The 17,961-nt window shown below is 43.4% G+C and overlaps 1 protein-coding gene across 7 annotated transcripts in view; it reads left to right on the forward strand.

Annotated features, from left to right (window-relative positions):
- The first annotated feature begins 8,022 nt into the window (after window positions 1–8,022).
- DGKI (diacylglycerol kinase iota) overlaps window positions 8,023–17,961 on the forward strand; it is a 240,341-nt gene continuing 230,402 nt past the window's right edge. For all 7 annotated transcript variants that reach the window (XM_053407435.1, XM_053407440.1, XM_053407436.1 and 4 more), the window contains exon 1: window positions 8,023–8,589. In XM_053407435.1, coding sequence (XP_053263410.1) covers window positions 8,393–8,589 — 197 coding nt within the window. In that variant the 5' untranslated portion in view covers window positions 8,023–8,392. The remainder of the gene's footprint in view (window positions 8,590–17,961) is intronic.

Consider the following 17,961-nt stretch of genomic DNA (forward strand, 5'->3'; position numbering starts at 1 on the left):
CCCCGCTACGGCAAGCTAAAATGACCGCAACGTCCTCTCCTGAGTGCCAGGGGCCGATTCTGTCTCCGGAAAATTCAGCAAACATCTGCCACCCAATTGTGATGAGGACTGTTGGCTACATTTGTGTGTCACTTTCCGTACCAGTCACCATCTTAAATTAATATTGGAAGCGGTTGCATAGATGGATATCTTAACAGTGCAAAAGGTGTGCAGAACCTTTGGCTGCCAGATTTTGCGGAACTACAACTCTGCTTCCTTGGCCATTGGCCTTGCTTGCTGGGGCTGATGGAAGCAACAACCCTACACCTACAGTTCCCCCACCCGCCAGGGGCCTCTGCTAAAATTTTAGCTGCCTGATTGGGTAATTAAAAATGGTGCCCTTGGCTGCTGTCCTGCAGGGTTTCTCAAGAACAGCTATACATGCAAATGTTAAGCAGTGGTTATTTCACGCTGTGTATTAAACACCATGACATCATCTGTCATTGATCCCACATACTTGTAGCAATTATACTTTTTAAAAAAAAAAAGAAAGCTGATGGGTGGGCTTATAAAAGAAAGGGGCATTATTGTAAACTCTATATTTATGGAAGTCACGCTTGGGTCAGTGACGCTTCTTAATATTGCATAATCATTGACTAGCATGTAGATGGTGTGTTTTATTTGTGCATATGCTTCGATTCTGCGCTTACGTTCCCTTTATATCTGCTATTTTTACCGTGCAATTTAATGTTGAAGCAAACGCTTCCGAGCCAGATTTCAGCTGATGCAAATTGTTAGTTTTCCATTTTACTCCAAACTGAAGATGTGCTCCCCACCCCCTTCTTTATTATTCTTCAGCTATTCTTAGCAACATCGTCCAATTCTTGATGATAAATCTGGGTTAAATGTCAAATTTTTAAATGCCTAAGTTCCCCTTTTAGGAATTATTCCATCCGTGGGGTTTTCTTTTCTTATCTTTTTGTTTGAACCTTCAATTTTGAGGAGTGCATGCTGTCTAGACGCTGTTTGGCTGTCAGTCAAGTGAGTGAGTAACATTAATTTGCCACATCAGGAAGGATATCCACGAAGAACTTGGGATCTCTCATGTCACAAGTCCATTGTGCAAACTCCCACCACTGCACACACAGCGTAAGACTCTGTATATTTAGCATCCTTTTCCCCACTCGGTGACAAAAATAATTCTCCTCTAATTGCTAATTGGAAAGAGGCCATTTTCCCCCTTGTATTTTTGAAGGTGAAACAGTAGGCCACTGCTATAGTGACTAAAGGGGGGGATTGTTTTTCAAAAGTTACAAAACATAGGAAGCTGCCTTATATGAAGTCAGACAATTGGTCCAATTAGCTCAGTATTGCCTTCACTGACAGGCAATGACTCTCTAGGATTTTGGGCAGGAGATAGTCCCAACTCTACCTGGAGATGCCAAGGATTGAAGCTCAGACCTTCTGCTTGCAGACCAGATGCTGTACCACTGAGATGCAGCCCTTCCCTAAGTTCATATTTACTTACTAGTGGAGTTCTTCTGGATGTCTTTGCAAGCAGGAGTTCAAAGCCAGGGCTTCCGGATCCAAATCTGATTTCTTGCGAAATGAAAAAAAGAAAAGAGAAATCCACCAGAAACAAGGTCCTGTGAAATTTGTGTTGAACGTCTTTTAAAATAAATGTAACTTAAATTAAAAACCAGCTATTTATCTTAAATTATTTCAACATGTTGACAGTTTTCACCATCTACTTAGATTTCTTCTTTCCTAATAGTCCTCAAGACAACAATAATCTTATGCCATCATAAAGAATGCGGCTTAGTAGTTAACTAAGCCTTACTCAGAGTAGACACATTGAAATGAATGGACTTAACTTAGTCTTGTTCATTATTTTCAACAGGCCTATTCTGAGTAAAACTTAGTTGACTACCACCTTAACAAATGTATTATGGTATGTAGAGAGGAAAACTAAACAGTGAGGTCCAAGGGGAATAAAATGAAAGTGCAGACTGTAATAATTCAATTAAGGCTTAAGTGCCTATAGAATTAGCACAGTGACCATGCACTACAGCAGCACAATCACCCTTCCATTGCTAATTATTCCACCTGATGCAACACCAGCACTCTAGTCCTATATCGAAAAGTAACAAAATCATCTATTTAGGAACGTAAGTCACAATTTACATCCTGGATCACATAAGTGATACAAGTGTACAATTTGTTCCCTTTGATATTTTTCTATGCAAAATTTACAGATTCTACTTGCATGTTTTAGTTGCTGTTTTGGCAAAATGGGGATCTCTGATGTAGAGCTTTGCGGCTGGCTAGAAATATTCAAATGACCACACTAGAATTCACAGGTTTAGATGTTCAAGTACAGTTTGCCACACAAGCACCCAGTCTTCTCTCTTGAGAATGGTTCAATGTGGTGATATAGGAGAGGTGATCATCTACTCTAGAAGTGTGCCTGTGTGGTCCTATAAATGTCATTGGACTCCCATCACCCACCGCCAACATCATCAGAGGTGATTGGATATGCAGTTGAGCATCTTCTGAAGGGGTCACAGGGTCTACACACAAAATGGTTCACCTGTAAACTGGAAAACCTATGGGTACCATTCCCATCCGGTTTTCAAGAAATACCTGAGTTTGAGAATGTAAGCATTGTTCACATTAACTAGTTCTCTGAGGAAATGCTGAAAACTTGCACAGGACCCTGGGGAGGCAACTTTTAGATGTACCCAGGACCTCTGGGGAACCACTTATCTATGAAGAGAATCCCGTAAGACTGAGGGCTGGATCTGAGCAACCCAACCACGTGGACAGGAGAGATCCAGTGGGACGATTCACACTATCTACCTGCAGCTTCTAACCAAAATAGATAGTTCCATCCTGCAATTGGATATGTCTAAAAGGTATGGCCATTGCAGAAAATGCTGAAGCACATTTTCAGGTTGCACACTTAGTTGACTTGGAGTGTTGACCAAAACTGATGAGCTTCAATATAACCATGAATTTGGTGTGACCCACCTGTATGCTGTTCTACGATACTAGATTGCAGGAGAAGATCAGAGTGTGGGACAGGAAGGTGCCTCATACCATTGTGTTTCCATTATTTTGTAGGTATCAATATAAGAGAATAAGGAGGCAATATAGGAATTGGCAGAGAACAGAGCGAATGTGCTCTTAAGTTTTATTTACACACACCTGAACTTTATGTTGTAGGATTTTGGTACAGAGGTGAGTTTTTGAGCGCTCATCTGTGATGTTGTGTAGGCATGTTGGCAGAGCTGTCTGGTCATAACTGGTGAGGACTATTTTTGGTTCTATAGTAGTCATGCACTACACATGCATATTTGTTTTGATTCAATCAAATGATGATATATCTTAATTTTGTAGCATTAGCCGTGGTGGGGGACGTTCTTCTCCGTTATGTATGTAGAAACATGTGCTACTTATTTGATGTCTAATCCCCAAGAACACTGGTGATCTATCTTCAGCAGTGTATCTCTTGATTCTCAGACTTGTAACATTCAAGCAGCATTTCCACCCTTTATCTTGGGTGTCATTCGTGTTGCCCTGTATTCCAGTTCCAAATGCCTTTTCAGGGCTGTAACTTAGATGGCCTAGCACACAGACTGCTAAACTTTTACATTTCAGTTTTTGTGATGTGCTGAGCAGCAGGCCCTATTCTAAACTGCTACAGGAGGTTATGGTGAGAATAGGATTATGGGTGCGATGGGTTTCTCCATGGATTTCTGTTTAAAATTTGGATTCCCAGTGCATTGCACCAGTGCCCAAAAACTGCTGGCAAACTCAGTGGAATCTGGAAGTTTTCAAAGAACCTAGGCGCTGTGGCTGGGGGAGAGAAGGAGGTGCAGTCCTTGAGCTAGCCCCAAGCATCTGCCCCATAGGGTGGATTTCTCCTCTGAACTTCAAAGAGTCTGTCTTCATACATCTCTAGATTGAAAACCTGGAGGTGGTTTATTAAAGGAGCACGACCAATCATGGCAGATGATCTTGAACGGGGCTTCCACCAAAGAAGATACCACTTACCTCACGTTGCACCATAAATCTAAATACATTCAGTCAGATTTAGTGCGCATGGAAACTCAAATTTACACATGCAGATCTCATCCAAGCAAGGCATTTCTCATTGGCTTAAATACCAGAATGTGTTACGAGACGATATAGCTTAGATTTATTGCCTAGCATAAAAGTTGCAGTTCTGTCAGTTCCATGCATTCGGTTCCACAAAATGCAGTGGGTCAAGGCATATATTCACTGGGTGCAGGATTGCAACCACTCTATGTAGCCATAGAGGAGCCGCAACTGTTACACTAGGCCATCTAAGTCAGCCTCCTTCTGCCCAAATTTCCAGTACTCGTTCAGCTATGTGAATAGGCAAATATAGGTTTTTTTTGCTAGTCTGCATTTAAATGGAATTGTCTTTATAAAATATGGGAATTTAGCAAAAAGCATGAGAAGAGTTCAGAAAGTTTGGGTAAATTACAATAATATCCCCCCCTTTTTTTACTTAAAACTGTTAATGTTCTTTGTTGTGTTGTTTTTACTATGTTAAATGCCTTTTCTTTTTGTATTTATACTTTTTCTACATGCACTGCTCTTTTAGGTGTGTCCACATGTGATCATTCATATTTCAAACAGGTGGGAGGGTGGGTGGGTTGGGTAAGAGTTTTTGTGTGTGTAAAGAACCTTTTATTTAGCAGACAGGTTTTAAACCAAGCAGCAAACTAAGTGCTTTTTTTTTAAAGTAGCTGAGTACAGTGAAAATATGTATTGCTTTATCTGTTTCCTGGCAAATAAATATTTTCCTAAAGAAAAGGCATCTCCCATCATTGTGCTGTTTGTTTTCCTCCACATGTATTTACAGCAGTCACCTGCTTTAACCCAAACACCATGCTTCAATGCTTGGAGTACTTCTAGCTTCCTTTTCATGCTGACAGCCTATTGTCCAGTGTTACCTCCAAATGGTAAGAGATCAAAAGCAGTAATGTGTCTCACAGTCATGGATTTGCCTTTTGCTTCATAGAAAACACTGAACTAATCATTGTGTTTTTTTACAAGATTTGTGGGGTATTGGGAGAGCTTGTTAAGCTGAAAAATGACTGCAGTTCAGCCAATACTCAGTGTTGTATGCATTTATCTCAGGTATATTTGAGGGCCACCTTTGACCAGTGGATATCTGCCCCCTTGCAGATAGATGTCCATCAGGCCTAGGGCAGATCTAACAAAATGCCAATCCATCTGTGTCTAAAATCTTTGCATCAAGTGATGACTCTTTAAAACTGCATGTTTTGTTTTGCACTAAAAGCAGGCAGGGGGTGGGGTGAAAATTAAAGGAGATTAATGCATAAATAAATGCTGCGTGAGAGAGGATTTAGGCCAGCATGGATGCTCTGACCTACCTCTCCCGAATATATTTTTATTGACTGGGGGGGGGGCAAGAGAGAAGGCAAATTTAGCAAATAGTGCAGGAAGGATTGTGTTTCTTAGAGCATTGAGTTGCTTAAGTTTATTAAAACTTAGAACTTCTTTTTTTAAAAAAATCCAAGAATATTAAAGCCAGCAAAACAAAAACGCAAACATTTTGCTATATAAAAACTTGTGCTTTTTCTCTTTCTGTTTATTTTCTTACCAGTAGTAGAGGCCTAGGTACCTCAAGTACATTTGGAGTACTACTGTATACATGTTTATTAGCAGTCCAACACAGCTGTGGTTAAGAGTGCCTTTTACCAGCTTTGGCTGGCATGCCCACTGCAGCCATATATAGATCGGGATCTCTTGGCCACTGTAGTCTAGGCATTGGTAACCTCAAGACTAGACTACTGCAATGCCCTTGTATCTGGGACCATGCTTGGACATAGTCTGGAAACTTCAGCTGGAGCAGAATGCAGCAGCTAGAGTTCTGATGGCTAAAGGCATGTGACACTTTAACTAATGTTACCAAGCCAGGTTCTTGTCATAATACACAATCTCAATTTGATCACTGAAATCACCTGCTCATTATCTTAGAAGCTTGACTGGTCTCTCTCTCTCTCTCTTTCTCTCTCATAATTTTTATTGCAAAGTAAATACATCAATACCAAAGAATAATATAAAGAAAGAAAAAATAGAGAAGAAAACAATGCAAAGAAAAGTAGACAGTAAAAGAATAAAGAAAAGTATATTTTAATACAATAAACACTATTTTACAAAATAATAGTAATAATAGACTTCCATCACTCTCACAACACTTCCTTTCACATTTCATATTTTATCTGTATTTCAGTATTATTTTCATCTTAATATGTATGTTTCCCCTTTTCCATTCACGAGGAAATTCTAGACACAGCCAAATTTTTACATTAGAACCTTGTCTTTCTAAATAGTCATTCAAGCACTTCTGTTCCTTCTTGACTGTATTCATTGGCTTTAGTCTTATTATATCCATCAATTTGGCCAGTTCCAAATATTCACATAACCATTCCTCTTTGGTCTCCACTAAAAATTGAGCATTTAAATTAATAACCAGTTCCAAATCATCATCAATAATTTCCTTCAAAACCTTACTCATAAAGTCCTTTTGGTTCTAATGCAATAAATAACCAGTTCTTTCCCTGATCAGATCTTGCAGAAAATTTGAATTATGGGGTAATTACGAAATATATGCAAAATTGTTCACAATCTGTAGAGTCCATGCAAGACACCATGCAGGTTCTAGTGTAATTTAGTCTCTATCCTATCTATTTTCTCACTTGGCTAAAACAAAAGATGACTTAGAGCTCTGACAGGAGGTTACACTATAAGGACTTCAAGTTCCCTTCCATTACCATCATTCTGTGTGGATCCATTACCATCATTCTATGTGGATTGTATTGGTGGCTGGTTGAGTGCTTGTAATGTGGAATAGTGTTGTTGTTTTTTAGTCATTTAGTCTGTCCAACTCTTCATGACTCCATGGACCAGAGCACGCCAGGCACTGTCTTCCACTGCCTCCTGCAGTTTGGCCAAACTCAGGCTGGTAGCTTCGAGAACACTATCCAACCATCCTCTGTCGTCCCCTTCTCCTTGTGCCCTCCATCTTTCCCAACATCAGGGTCTTTTCTAGGGAGTCTTCTTTTCTCAAGACGTGGCCAAAGTATTGGAGCCTCAGCTTCAGGATCTGTCCTTCCAGTGAGCACTCAGGGCTCATTTCCTTAAGAATGGATAGGTTTGATCTTCTTGCAGTCCATGGGACTCTCAAGAGTCTCCTCCAGCAATAGTAGCTTCAGTTAAAAAGGGATTTAGGTCCACCACTCTGCCTCTGACAGCCATGCAGCCCCAAGGCAGGGGTGAAGCTGGAACTAGCCAGAGGGTGGGATACCAGATCTCATCAAGACTGCCTAAATAACTTTGCTTCTCATCATGCCTATGTGCATTAGTGCTACTGAGCTTTTGCTGAAAGGGATGGTTGCTCCCAGCAGGTACACATGAAGGTTCATTGACACTGCTATGGATTACACATACACACACACGCATTGGGGTTGTACTCAGTGGTGATTCTGCACTGGTGGAAAGAGTGAAGGGCTATGGGTTTGCTAATAGGCTATCTTCCCGCCCCTGCCGGCCTCAAGCGAATCTAATGGCTTAAGTAAGCTCTTGTTCCAGCAGGAAAGTTGCTTCTGGGCTTAATAACGCGTGATGGTTTCACCCGAAGCTGCCCCTTGCTGGAGGACCGCTGGCAACATATACTCCGCTGTCCAAAATCTTCAGCAAGCGCTTTCTCACGCTCTTTATTCCTGCTACCTAACGGGCTCTCAACACCCTTCACTCTCCACTGCGCTGATGCTTCCAGTTTTCTCCCCCCGAGAAGGACTGCCCAGTAATAAAAATTAAAAAGCACTCCACCTCGTCCTAACACACTGGAGACGTCCACGCAACTTATGCCCCCTGCATCCCTCTAGTACAAACGCTTCTGGATGCGGCACAAAACGGGGCGTCCGCCTGTAGCCCCGCCCCCAACTCTCTCCCCCACCCCCCACCCCCATCCGGCACGCACACACAAAACAGAGGAGTCTGGCCAGGTTTTAAGGTGCAGCTGCTCCTGCTGTCCTTTTCGAGCGGGCGTGGCGGGAGGAGCAGCAGGAGGGGAGGAGGCTCTGATTGGCCAGAGCGGAGGCGGGAGGTAGGGAGTTTCCCACAATGCCCCGCTGCAGCCAGTGCGGCCGCCGATGGATGCTGCGGGAAGGTGCTGCCATTTGCAGCCGCCTGGACCAGTGGCTCGCTGAGGGGAGCCCCGTTCCGGCAGAAGCAGAGGCAGGCAGGGAGGGAAGCACCCTTCTCACCCCAGTCCCCGGCAGCCCTTGACAGCGAAACTACCCTCGCCTTCTCCTCCGCTTTCCTCGCGGGTCGCTGTCCATTCAGCACCGCGATGAACCCTCCTTCCGCAGCCGGCGAGGAGAAGGGGGCTGCGGGAGGCAGCAGCAACGCTTGCCGGGGAGCTGAAGGTGGCGGGGACCCTAGGAGTGCAGCCGCGGGAACAGAAGAGCCCGCACTAACCGCTCAGAAGGAAGAATCCTTGGAAGAGAAGCTGAAGAGTTTAACCTTCAGGAAACAGGTGTCCTACAGGTGGGTGAAGGAGGCAAAGCAGGAGTGTCATTCCGGGTGCGCTTTCTCCCACGTGAGAAGGGGCATACACGTGTGTCTGTGGCTGAGTCTCCTTGAGCCTCATAATGTACCCATCGTCAGAAGTTCCCTAGGACAGAGTGATAGGGAAAGTCTTGTCTAGCTCCCATCTTCCAAGTTTCCCTTGTAATCTCTCAGGGAGATAGATACCTTATGTGCAAGTGAATTTAGTGTATACTTGTCATTACTTAATGTAGACGAGGTCATTGTCCTTAGCTCACTTTTACCCCCTGCCCCGTTGTTCCTTGGATCTGGGTGGTAGGTTTCACACCCAGTTTGGAAATTCTCATCTACCTGGCTGTGAACATGGGACCAGAGAGGGGCTATTTACTTCAGATGTGCTAATTCAGAGTTTTAATGGCATGATTTTATGCAGAGGGAAGCTTCAAGATGATAGATTTCAACCTTGCAATAAGTCAGGACCTACTGCTGTAACGTTCTTGTAGGAGAGGATAAAAACCTTTGAGGATTCTGATGGTTGTTTTGGAGGGATGCGGTTTCATGAGGTTTTACCCCCCCTTTCCCCCCCTCCTCTGAAAGCTACATGGTATATGGGCAGCCTTGCCTGGAGAGAGATAATCTTACGGTTGAAATCAGTGCACCAAGAATTCTGTGTCGCGCATAATGTGTGTTTCTGTGTCAGGTCAGTTTATGCACACACGGCAGCAAAACAGCTGCTGCCCCAAATGTTGCATTATTTTTTTCCAGAGCTGGGGGTGGGGGGGAAGGCAACTGATGTATTTGTACTGGCACTTAGAGTGGTACCGCAAAGGACTCCACATTCCTACATGTAGACCTAATCTTTGTTGACAGCATTATATGTTAGACATTGATAGCATCATGTTATGTATGTGATACCGTAGCAATTCCCTTTGGGATTATGTGTGTGAGAAAATATTATAAAATCTATAGCTGCGTCTGTACATATTAAGAGACAAGTGATATATAAGGTAGCTGTTAAAGAGTTAACGTTGTGCAGTAACGCCAATTTGTTATGCTCGAATGTATGTGTAGGTAGCACTGTAACAGCAGGATGTGGGAGTCACGCTGCCAGAATAATGTTTCAAGCAATGCCAGGGATTAGGGTGAGGGTAGCATCATAATTGTCTACTGGTTTCCCCCCTCCTCTAACCAATCTGGCTTGTGCTAAAAAAGAAATCCTGATCTTGTTTACAATCCCTCTCCAAACAGACAGCAGTGCCTCAGAAAAGATGGTGAGGGTTTAAAAAGGTCTGTTTGCGATCAGGAACTTTAGGATTATCCAGAGTGGGTTCAGAAGTGCTGTCTGCCAGGGAAGTGGAGTTATTCTGGAAGTTTTTGATCCCCAGTTTAAAAAATAGAAACAATTAAAAGAAGACAACTGAATCTACCTGTTGCTTTATTGGTGTGGGGGTGGGGTGGGGGAAATGAAAATGTTTCCTTGGAAAAGCAACAGAGAACAGTTTTGGGTAGCCTGTCTAAGGCTTCAGGAATCTTTTGAAGAAGAAATCCTCACATCAGTTATGAACCATTATGTAAGTGTTAGTATTTGCCCAGCTGTGTGGATGGTTACATTGTGTGCCTACTTTTTTTTACTTTAATGCAGCTGTATTTTTCATTCCATTTTAAAAAAATAATAAAATATTGTTACGATTCTGCCAAACATACTTCAGCAAATGGTAAAAGGAGGAAAAGACAAACATTGTATTGCTGATGCTTATTAACATTCTGGAAATTAACACAACAATCCAAACTACAATATAGACATACTTTAAGGAAAAGAAAAGAGAAAAAAAGCCTATTGCACCCCAGATACATTCTGTTTCTCAGGGTTAACACAACTGTCAGAGTGTGATTAAAAAAAATGTTTTATAACTTTAAGGGTTTCTAAATTTTAGCTTACATAATAGGTATTGGTTCAAATTAAATTATCTCCAATAGTGCTACCATAAGAGTATTATGTTGAGATTTGTCATTCCAATATTTTATAAACTCATACCAAGATTATAATACATTTCTTTGGGTTTTTGCTACATCTTCCCATAATCTTTGAGCATCTATGATCTTATGTATAAGCACCCTCTGCCAAACAGCTATTTGCCATTTCTTGATTAACCCCAGCAACTAATATACAAGTTGCCAGCAAAATATTTTCCATCACTTCCTTGTTTTCCTTCAGGACTATTTCTTTTACCTTGCCATCTCATTTTAATTTGTAAGTCGTGGTTTGTTTAATCTGGCCCTCTGAAACCTGAAGTTAGAGACAAGCTAAATTAAAGTTTTGGGTAAATGTTTGGCTCTACTTTTATGATTTCCCCTGTAGTCTTCTCAAGCAAGTCTCTAGGTCCCAGCTTCAATATCTGAGCAATTTTGTCTAAGCATTAGCTTTGGTTTATGCTATAGGGTTAACTCTGTGAAATATCAGTATCTTGTGTAAATTATGACATGAGCCTCAGGCTCCAGTGCTGTATGACAGTAAATGCTTGTGTAAGGACACGGCCAGTTATTTTGAGAAAACGTCTCTTAGCAATTTCTAATTAAAAATAACCAAAATTAGTTCAAGAGTGAGATAAAGGCCCCTGAATAACTTGGGGCATCACACTCTATGAATGTTTCACTTGCAGCATCATGGTGATCCTGCCAAATATGCCACAGAGATGAGTTGAGTGAACACAGATGGTTGGCTGGCATCCATCTATCTCGGGAGACAATGGAGGAGTGTGCCTTTGGGGGTGAAGTCAAGCTGTCAGAAGGTTGCAGCGCCTGCTGTGGCTGTTGTAGAGACTAATACAGGAGATACATGTTTGGTTGCAGCTGGGGCAGATGAAGGTGTCCAGTTTTGCTGTTACAAGTGCACCATGGTGTTTCTTCTCTCTACACTCCTCCCAGCAGCCATTCTTCCTCTGGTCACTGCTATGGATGCATGACTTGTCTGTCTCCCGGCACTGCAGTTATATGCAAGCGATTCCCACACAGCAGGGTTGATGTTGCCAGCCTTCATGTCATGTTTGCAGACTTCTTTGCAACGCGGAGCTGGTGCCTGAAGCCAGCTCCCTGTAGAGAGCATCCTGGGGAATACAGACAAACATAAGCATAAAGCTTAAACATACCCAGGGATTCTCTGGGCATCTAAATATGCTGTGCTAATTTCAAAGGAGAAGAGGAATTCAGAAACCTTGGTACCCGCTATTTTGTAAACGAGTGCAAGTATGTGATAGTTTCAATGACATAAATGGAACGATGCACATAAAATTAGGTGCCTGGTTTGGATGGATTGATATTTTTCACTGGGGTAGCTCAAGGAATATGCAAGTTCTGTTCCCTTTCACCTGGACCTTTCTGAACACAACTCTGTGTTCAGTTGCCAAAAGAATTTTGTGTTCTGGGTTAGATAAATCAGGTGTTGGAAACTGCAGGCCCAGGGACCAAAATGTGATCTTCTAACCCTCCTTATCTGGCCACCAGGACTCTCCCCAGACAGACACTTCCTCGCATCTCTACATTTCCTACTAGCTTTGCTTCACATCCTTATTGAAGGTCTTCAACTGCCTGGAATGTGTTCCTGAACTCAGATAATATCTCTTGCTTCCCTGGATAGAGAGAGGGTGTAGAAACTAGCCTATTGCATAAAGGTAAATTTACTTTCATTGATCCACCTGCCTTTACCTCTGGTCCCACCCAACACTTGTGTGTGGCCTCTGGAAGATTGCCCAGAAGGGAATGTGGCCCCTGGGCTGAGGAAGGTTATCCACCTCTGAGATAATGGAGCCTTGCCTAGCCAATGCTGGCAGAATAACTGTTTTGATTATCTCGCCTCCCATGTAGGTGAAATGTAGGTGAAATGAGATTTCCAAGTTTGTGTTGACTAGTCATTTTGGCCAGCTTCTGCACCTGCTGGAGGTACAAGGATGGGATTTCAAAGCTGTAAGCTTGTGTGTGGAGATGTTTTTCAAACAGCCTGCTTTTAAACGCTTGCAGAGAGAGATCTGTTGCTTTCTGAAAGGTAGCATCAGCAGACCACTTGACACACATGGACTGGCTCTTTTGACTTTGTAAACAAGAGATGACAGCCTAGCTGATGAGTGCAAAACCTGGAGTGATTCATTCCCCGCTGACCTTAGTCAGTGACGCAAAACAATACATTCAATGGCCACAACCATCCCTGAAACATTTCTGTTGCCGCTCGCTGTCTGCCTGCTTCCCTTTTCCAACAGTCTTGAAACATGGAAGTTAATGCCAGGCTTCCTAGTAGCGGCCTGCAGCAGTCAGAGATGGCGAGTTCTACAGGTGGGTTTGATAATGATCCAGGTAGAAATGCCTAATGCAGAACCACAGGCAATTAGTTGATTTCTGCATTTGCATCAGTGGGACTGGAGAGTGTAGACTGCTGCACGCATTTTATTGAATTTTGCTTTTCTATCTTTAATAGATAAAAAATATTAATGAACACCTACCACCCTCTGATGCTATGAAATGTATTGGGGTGTGTGTGTGTTCCTGGAACTTTCTTCATTTCAGAGGTGGCTATGCTCTTCTGCACTCCTGGGGAGTAAAAACCCCATTTGCCTTTTGCTCAGCTTGTGCGTAAGTGAAGCTCTGCTAAGTCAGGCTAATGGATCATCAAGACCAGTAGCACCATCAGGGTAGGGCTCTGGGACAGGTGTTCAGACTCCCAATCTGTAGAAAAAGCAGAAGAGCTCGAAACAAAGCCAGTTTATCACATTTTGAAGCACGGGAAAGAATATACATCATCACAAAAGCATTGTCCAACTGGACTGCTGAAATAGTCTGGCATCCTGGTTTCAGGAATGGGTGACAAGCCACACCCTCTGTAGCTACAACCTTCCTCTCCAGGTCGCAACCCTCACTGGACCTGCCTTGCAGCCTCCTTGAGTGCTTTGCGTGTCCAGAATGTATCCTTGAGCTCTGATTATGCGTCTTGCTTGCCTGGATGGAGGAAAGGGAGGCGTGTGTTGAGTGTTTATAGAAATGACCATTGTAAACAGAGGCAAAATTTCCATTCACCACTCTTCCCACTTTAGCCTCAAGGTTTCCCACCCCTGGAGTAAGCTAGTAAGCAGGACAAGAAGGTAATAATGGACTGTCACAGGAGTGTACCAGTCAGTAATCATACAGTTCAAAGATGGAGTTAACTCCAAAAACACGACCTCCACAGACTTGGTTGAGTGTCAGGCCTAATGAGCACAGCAGCTCATTCCTGGTGGTTTTCCTCCATGAAAGTCTGTTGCTGAGACTGAAAGTCCCCACCTCCTCCTCAAACAATCAGAGACTGCATCTGCATGCAGTCAACCTCTCCTCTGCCTTTTTCATGCCTCTTCTGGGTCTGAGAGACAATGGGGAGAGAAGAGCTTGTCGCAGCAGCAGAGGGAGACGCTCATGGCTTTGCACTAGCCTGACTCATCTCTGCCTCTTGGCTTCCCTCATCCCATTCTTCTGCTTCAGCTTCTGTCTCTAACCACAGCTTCTGTCTCTGCCACAGACTCTCTCAGCTCACTGAAACCTGTTATCTCTTCAGTTTCTGACACCTCCTCTTCCCAATTTTCTCCCTTTTCCCACTCACTGACACCCCACCACCACTCCCTGGGCTCTGAGCCTTCTTCCCTTGGTGATTCCCCAGCTGGTTCCTCCCACCATTCCTCTGTCTAACCAGTCTATGACATGGACCTACCCCTCTGCCCTATAATCTATAATCCTCAAGGTTTTTCTAACGACAAGGATGTCCAACCTCTTAACTCAGAAGGAGTATGATATGCTTTATCCCGAAGTTATTTAGGGACTTCGCTCCTCCTTGGTGAGTTGTGTCCTTGGTCACATAGGTTAGAAAGGGGAAACTCACAAGACAGGAGGCAAGAGGCTACTATTTGAACTCTGGATAGGATGGAATGAAGTTGAGAAACAGTGGGTTAGTTCAGAAATAACAGGGAGCCATGCCTTCTCACAATGTGAACAACCCACAGCAAGCCTGAGATGCATGACCTCTCCATTTCCCTCCCTTCCTCTCTCATGCCCATAAGAAGAAGAAAAAGAAACTGTTTCTCCTGATTTTAAATAAACCAATTCTTGACAACTGAATGCAGGAAAAGGGGGGTTGTTTAAACTATCAGTTGTGAGAAAAGGGCATAATTATAGTGGATCAGATGCTAGCTTGTTCTCACCAACCATAGTTTCAACAAACCACAGTTCCTTGGGTTTGCACATCACAAGGAACTGTGATTAGTTTAAAATTGGAAGCAGATCATTCTGGCCTGCTTCTCTACTGCATGAGGGAGAATGGAGAGAGGAGAAGAAGAGCGTGAGCCTCAGGCTCACCATACTCCGTTCACCTCATGGGAAACCATGGTATCCTGTCTGCTGACTTGTTGAATAGTACACAATTAAACCATGGCTGAAGAAGATAACACCTGGATTCATATTTCTGTGATAGAAAATCTAGCTTTCCGAAGCCTGTGGCTCTCCAGATGTTGTTGGACTACAATCCCTATCATCCCTGACCATTGACCATGCTGGCTAGGGTTGATGGGAATTTAGTTGAAAACAACGGGAGGGCAATAGGCTGGAGAAGGCTGCTACAGCCACTGGATTCACCGACTGGCTTTCTGGTACAACAACCTTGCACCTGGTATTCAGAGGTAGTCTGCAGCTTAATCTGGAAATCCTGTTAACCATAGTAACTATATGGAAGTTTCAGATTCAGTATTCTCTCCTCTCTGCCTCTCTCTTCATGGGCCCATATGTTCTGTTCATGCATCAGAGCTCTTATGCCAATGAGATCATCTGGATGGAGGCAAACCCACACTTGCAGAGAGAATGAAAGATGTTTGAAATATGTGTTAGTGCAGGGTATATATATATAGAGAGAGAGAGAGGGCAGAATAGCAGAAGTTGTTTGTCTTTCCTTGTGTGTGGGCATGCAGTGAATTCCATATCTTTAAGCACAGAAGGCATTTACAATAACCTTTAAATAACAACTTCCTGAGGTATGTCATTAATTCTGTTTGACTTGCCAGCATGCAAAAGAAAGCTGAATGCTTTTCTGCACCTCTTGATTTGCACATCTTAGTGCCTTTTGAAACAAGTTTATCCCATGAGGAATTCCCCCTTTCTGGCATTTATAGCAAAGAGTCTCAGTAAATACCTAGATCTGAACGCTTTCTCCCCACCTCCTGTGCCAAAACACCACTGCTGAACTGCAATGCCTCCCACAAATCCAATTTTTCCCTTTTCTTATCCTCCTTCTTTTTCTTCTTCTTCACAATTACTGCCTTAAAAAGGGTGCTGCTGTGATGGATTTACAAATGTAAATAACTGCACAATGAGGCAGGAAGCTCAATTGGGATTAGCCACAAAGGTTGGTTTACGCAAGAGCACCGCAGCAGTTCCTCGAGGCACCTTGACAAGTTTCAAACGGTTGGCTCGGGGGCGCCCTGTGCGTGTGTGTTCGGTGTTGACAGCTAATGCACACCATTCATCTGCATTTATGGCTTCCATTATTGAGAAAAGCCTTCTCTGCAAAATAACCCAGACTCCTGCAATGGAGCTTAATAACTTCGGCAGTGAGTGGAAAGTGGGCAGAGGTAGCGGAGAAGGAAAGCAAGAGAGACTTGTCATTAAGAAGTGCGAAGGAGGCTTGCACACTCCTTCCTCATTTGTCAGGGCTTAGTATGAGCCTGAGCTCAGCAGGCTCCAGCCCCCAAACCCGTTTGGTGGTTCAGTGCTTAGAGAGAAAGAGAGGGAGGGAGGGAGAGGGAGAGATGTGCATATATAGCACACATAGCACAACCAAGGGATGGAACCTTGTGCTGGGCTGTGCAGGGACAGGTAACATTCCTAGCAGCTCCTGTTGCCTCCCAAGATGGGGGCCAGTCCTACCATTAGGCAGAGTGAGCAACCACATCAGGGAGCAGATGCTGGAGGGCCGCTCCCAGCTGTTCCGAGTTGTCTACAATCACCGGAGCACAGTCGAGAGCCTCTCCTGCTCAATACAAACCCATGAATACAGATGAATGTGTTAGCTGTCAGCACTGAACACACACAAACACGCAAACACACACTACCTCTTGAAACTTGTCCAGGTGGCTTGAGTAACTGCTGTTGTGCTCTAATGTAAGGCAGCCTTTGTGGCTTAATCCAAATAGAACTTCCTGCCTTCTACATAGTGATTTGCATTTGTAACCACATCACAGCATCACCCCTTTTAAGGTATTAATTGCAAAAATAATAAAGAGGAAAGAAAGAAAAGGGATTTGTGGGAGGTGTTCCAGCTCAGCAGTGGTGCTCGGGCAGAGGAGGTGGGGGAAAGCATTCAGAGCTAATTAGCTACCCATCTATACCACTCTGAGTGCAAGAAAGGGGGAAATTCCTTTCTTGCATTTATCCTAAAGGGCAGGCAGGCAGGCTCATATACCCTTAAGGGATCCCGGGTCCAAGCCATTTAGGGCTTTAAAGATGATAACCAACAATTGCCCTTCTCCATCCCGCAATGAAAAGGAAGCCAGTGCAGCTGTTAGGAAAGAAGGAAGTCACACCAGAACTGAGTCAGATCTAGCTCAATACTGCCTACAGCAGCAGATCTCATACCCTCCAACATTTCTCTGATAAAAATAGGGATGTCTCAGTCCATAATAATAATTTTACTACAAACATTTTACTGGGTTGCCCCAGCCACTCTGGGCAGCTTCCAACGTATATAAAAACATAATAAAACATTAAACATTAAAAAAAACACACGTTCACTATACAGAATTGACTTCAGACGGCTCAGGGGTCGGATAACTCCATACCCTCCAACATTTCTTCAATGAAAATAGAGACATCCTAAGGAAAAGTGGGACATTCCAGGATCAAATCAGAAACTGTGATGGCTTCTCTAAATCAGGGACATCCCTGGTAAATAGGGACACTTGGAGGGTTTGAGATCTTCATGTTTAAGTAAGCTACAGAGTGGTTGCCCGAAACAAGATAGGTCCCCTAAGAGTCAACATATAGCTTAACAACCAATGGTGTGCTGTTAGAAGCCCAACTAGATATGATGTTAAATGTGTATTTGGATGTAACTTGCAAGGATTTTTTTTTTTAAATGCAAGTAGCGTAAGCTAGGGAAACCCACCCCCTGATAATTATAGGGATTGAAGCAGGTGGGATTTAACCATTTCCTTTCCTGCTACACTTCTGAAGGAAATACTTTCTCTAGAAGTGCAATTTGTACCTGGGAGGAAACCCTCAATGCCACCACCAACGGGAGATTTCACCTCTAAGCAAAATATTAATTTCAGCAGAAGGGACTTCAATCAAGACAGCAGTTAGGGGAGGAAATAG

This window comes from Podarcis raffonei, chromosome 10, assembly GCF_027172205.1.
Source record: "Podarcis raffonei isolate rPodRaf1 chromosome 10, rPodRaf1.pri, whole genome shotgun sequence".
Taxonomy (NCBI): Eukaryota; Metazoa; Chordata; class Lepidosauria; order Squamata; family Lacertidae; genus Podarcis; species Podarcis raffonei.